This window comes from Salvelinus alpinus, chromosome 1 (assembly GCF_045679555.1).
Source record: "Salvelinus alpinus chromosome 1, SLU_Salpinus.1, whole genome shotgun sequence".
NCBI lineage: Eukaryota > Metazoa > Chordata > Actinopteri > Salmoniformes > Salmonidae > Salvelinus > Salvelinus alpinus.
Window position 1 is genome coordinate 113,686,175 of NC_092086.1, and position 4,257 is coordinate 113,690,431.

The following is a 4,257-nucleotide window of genomic DNA, read 5'->3' on the forward strand; positions in this document are numbered from 1 at the left end:
TCACTGACTAGACTAATAGATGTATAGTATCACCCCTCACTGACTAGACTAATAGATGTATAGTACTAAACTCATATTTTCTCCCCGTCAGCTCCTAATTACTATGGCCTTCAACCAGCCTGTCAAGCTGTTCTCAATGAAGCTCCTGTCCTCTGACTTCGGTGAGTCCTTTTTCTTCCTGGTCTGCTCCTAAATGTTGCTCAGTTCCTAGTAAAAGTACATGTAGTAGAAAAGGAAAACCTTTTTAAATTTGACCCTTTGCACATGGAATAGATGTTGTCCTGTATTGGAATGATCGTGGTTTCTCGTTTGTTGTTGTCGAGTTCCCGTGCTTTCTTTGGTTGCCCTGTTTTCTGCACTCCGCACCTCTCTGATTCAGAGGGGTAGGGTTAAATGCCGAAGACACATTTCAGTTGAGGGAATTCAGTTGTAAAACTGACTAGGTATCCCACTTTCCCTTTCCTTTCCCTGTCTCATACATACCTCCTTTCCCCCTCTGCCTACTTCCTTTTCTTCCCTCTGCCTACTTCCTTTTCCCCCCTCTGCCTACTTCCTTTTCCTCCCTCTGCCTACTTCCTTTTCCCCCCTCTGCCTACTTCCTTCCCCCCCCTACTTCATTTTCCTCTACTCTGCCTACTTCCTTTTCCTCCCCTCTGCCTACTTCCTTCCCCCCCCTACTTCATTTTCCTCTACTCTGCCTACTTCCTTTTCCTCCCCTCTGCCTACTTCCTTTTTCTCCCTCTGCTTACTTCCTTTTCCTCCCTCTGCCTACTTCCCTTTTCCTCCCTCTGCCTACTTCCTTTCTCTCCCTCTGCCTACTTCCATTCCCCCCCTCTGCCTACTTCCTTTTTCTCCCTCTGCCTACTTCCTTTTTCTCCCTCTGCCTACTTCCTTTTTTCTCCCTCTGCCTACTTCCTTTCCCCCCCTCTGCCTACTTCCTTTTTCTCCCTCTGCCTACTTCCTTTTCCTCCCCTCTGCCTACTTCCTTTTCCCTCCCCTCTGCCTACTTCCTTTTCCCTCCCCTCTGCCTACTTTCTTTTCCCTCCCTCTGCCTACTTCCTTTCCCCCCTCTGCCTACTTCCTTTTCCCTCCCTCTGCCTACTTCCTTTTCCCTCCCTCTGCCTACTTCCTTTCCCTCCCTCTGCCTACTTCCTTTCCCTCCCTCTGCCTACTTCCTTTTCCCTCCCTCTGCCTACTTCCTTTTCCCTCCCTCTGCCTACTTCCTTTCCCCCCTCTCTGCCTACTTCCTTTTCCTCCCTCTGCCTTCTTCCCCCCCCCCCCTCTGCCTACTTCCTTTTCCCTCCCTCTGCCTACTTCCTCACTGACAGCCCAGGCACCAAAGTGTGTGAAGATCTTCATTAACCTTCCTCGCTCTATGGACTTTGACGATGCTGAGCGTAGTGAGGCCACCCAGACCCTGGACCTGGCAGAGGAGGACTTCAAGGACGACGGACTGATTCCACTGAGATACGTCAAATTCCAGAATGTCCAGAGCGTCACCGTAAGTCATTTAACGACCAACCAATCACCTGCAGGCCCCTCATTTCCTGGTTCCTGGTTATTTTTCTGAGGTCACATGATATTGTAACACTGCATGTAGTTCAGTTGGTTCCTGTTCTAAACACCAGAAGAAGAAGAAGGTCCAGTTCTGAGCTGCAGACCAAGAGGAAGAGGCGACGTCAGAGGGCTGATTCCGCCCCAATATCTGTCCCCATGACGACAATAAAATGTGAAGTACACCAAAAGGCAGAGTTTCTGTATGGAGGCCAATGAGTGTTGAATTTGGTCAACATAAAAAATGTAATTGATTTGATGAAATATAGTTTTGGTAATGTTTAGGTTATGAATGACTGATAGATGCACGTGGTATCCTGGCAACTTTTGAGAAAAACAATTTTATATCAGAGATGTGTCTGTTGGTCAAATGCTTAACCTACTCTCTCATTGGCTAGAATGCTCCCACCTGATCCCGCCTCCTCCTTGCCCATCTTCTGTCTTTGTAGACTTGTATTCCCATTGTTAGAGCAGACAGTCCAATATCTTGTCAATATGATCATCATAATGTGGTGCAGGAAAGAAGGAAGACATTTAAGACTATTGAGACGCAGCCCAATTGTAAATAAGAATTTGTTCTTAACTGACTTGCCTAGTTAAATCAAATAAATAATGAGTTGTGTTAATGTAGAACAATACAGCCATCTAGTGGCACAAAATAGAAAATAAACAATTTTTTATTTTATCTCAACCGCAGCCCACTAGACTACACACACATGTGATATAGAATGTTTACAGAAAGAAACAAAACATCTGATATTTGCTGCTTGATTGGCAACATGGGTTCGAACTAAGACTGTATGAATGATACCCTTTATGGGCAGCTTCCCAGACAATGGTCCTAGACTAGAAAGCTCTTTGAAAAGGAGATTCTCTATTGAGCATGGCAGGACAACACTTCAACTGTGTCCGGGAAACTGACCATTATGATGGAAGTTGTGGTTCTTTCCCATGTGTTCTAACAGATGTTTGTGAAGAACAACCATGGGGATGAGGAGACAACGAAAATCAATTACCTTACTTTTATTGGAACTCCTGTACAGGCAACGAACATGAATGACTTCAAACGGGTAATATCTGGCTTCCCCACTCCCCCTCCCCATCAGCTATGAGACTATGATGTTGACGGAATTGAATTGTGTCGTTGATTTTTGTATCCTACGTTGGGATCAGGGCTCTCTCTCGTCAGATGAGGCCTAACAGTAATGATACAAGCATAGCAATATCATCCAATGGTACATTACATTGATTTCAGCAATAAGAATCAGGCTAATGTGGAGATTTAAATTAAATCAACAATGTGCAGTTGTTCCACTATACATGTCAATAGGATTTTTTGGGGGGTGAGGTTTTTCAGTTGGTGCTGACCGTAATGTTATTTGCACTCTAGGAGGTTTTCGTTGACTTCTCCTCCTTAGGGACTAGGAGGATTTCTGCACTGTTTACACGGCTGTGTTTTCTATTCAATGTAGGTTGTGGGCAAGAAAGGAGAGAGTCACTGATAAGGAAGAGAGGAGGAGGAGACTGCCCGTATTGCTGCGACGATCCCTCCCCGGACTTCCCTCTTGTCTGTCTGCCAAAGCTGCCACTGGGAGGGTTAGGGTCTGCTCCACTGTAACACAACACAGACAAACCAATGCTCTGTTCCAAATAGCACCCTATTCCCTTTTTTTTTTAAAGTACACTATGATCCAGAGGTGTCAGCGGTCAAAAGTAGTGCATTGTATAGGGAGTCATTTGGGACACACCCACGGACCTAACGTTTATACGAGCTGGTTCTCCTCCGTCTGCCAGTGACGAGGCAACTCGCTCAATTCATTCAAAAAAACTTTTTTTTTTTTTAAATTGTAATTCAGACAAACAATGTAAATAAACACAATCCTTTTTCAAAGGCAAATTGGTATTTCATGTCTCTTGAATAAAAAAATAATAATGTTTGCTCCAAACCACCATCACAAAGACAAGGAAAATGGATTTCCCAGGGTACCTCATGTTTTCTACTGCTGGAGTTCCTGTTATCTCTTGTAAAATATTGACATAAAAATATTGCAGAGTAACGGCACCGAAATGTAAACTACCTGCACATTTTACAGTCGTCTTCAAGCACTGATCATCCCTGCGGACGTGCTTATGACTAGGTCTACTGCAAAATAGGAAGAATTCCAGGTGAAGGAGTTGGCAGCAGCATCTCGACACCAACAGGTGCGTGAGTCCACTTCTAAATGGGGACGAGGAGGATGTAATGCCATTTTTGACCACATCGTGTCACCAAAGGCTTTGCTATAACGTTTTACACAATGGATGTAGTCTACCGCACTTCAGAGACATCTTGTTTCCGCTGAACGGTTGATTTCATCAGAAATACTGGCTCCGTTATATTGGTCCTCTTTCTGAATTTTTTAGAAACAATATTTGCGAGAGGTGATTTCAGTTAATTGTGAGAGATTTTTTTACAGTATTTCTTTTCAGTTTTGTATAAACATAACATACAGAAATTCCATGATTTTATTTTGCAATTACACGGGATCTCTTGGTAATTAATTAACATTTCTACCGTGGATACAAAAACAATTATGTTGCTGGGGATATGTTTTAATTTGGATTAAAAAATAAAAATATGTTTATTTATATCGAAACGAAAATATTCCTGGAGAATTTGTTTTAGTAAAAACTGGGAAAACACAGTATTAATATAACAGAGAA

General features: G+C 43.3%; 1 protein-coding gene across 1 annotated transcript in view; it reads left to right on the forward strand.

Moving 5' to 3' along the window:
- LOC139539230 (thioredoxin-like protein 1) overlaps window positions 1–3,451 on the forward strand; it is a 27,167-nt gene extending 23,716 nt beyond the window's left edge. The window contains exons 5-8 of the mRNA XM_071342115.1: window positions 92–161; window positions 1,329–1,501; window positions 2,520–2,624; window positions 3,027–3,451. Of these exons, the coding sequence (XP_071198216.1) occupies window positions 92–161; window positions 1,329–1,501; window positions 2,520–2,624; window positions 3,027–3,056 (378 nt within the window). The 3' untranslated portion in view covers window positions 3,057–3,451. The remainder of the gene's footprint in view (window positions 1–91; window positions 162–1,328; window positions 1,502–2,519; window positions 2,625–3,026) is intronic.
- Window positions 3,452–4,257: the final 806 nt, after the last annotated feature.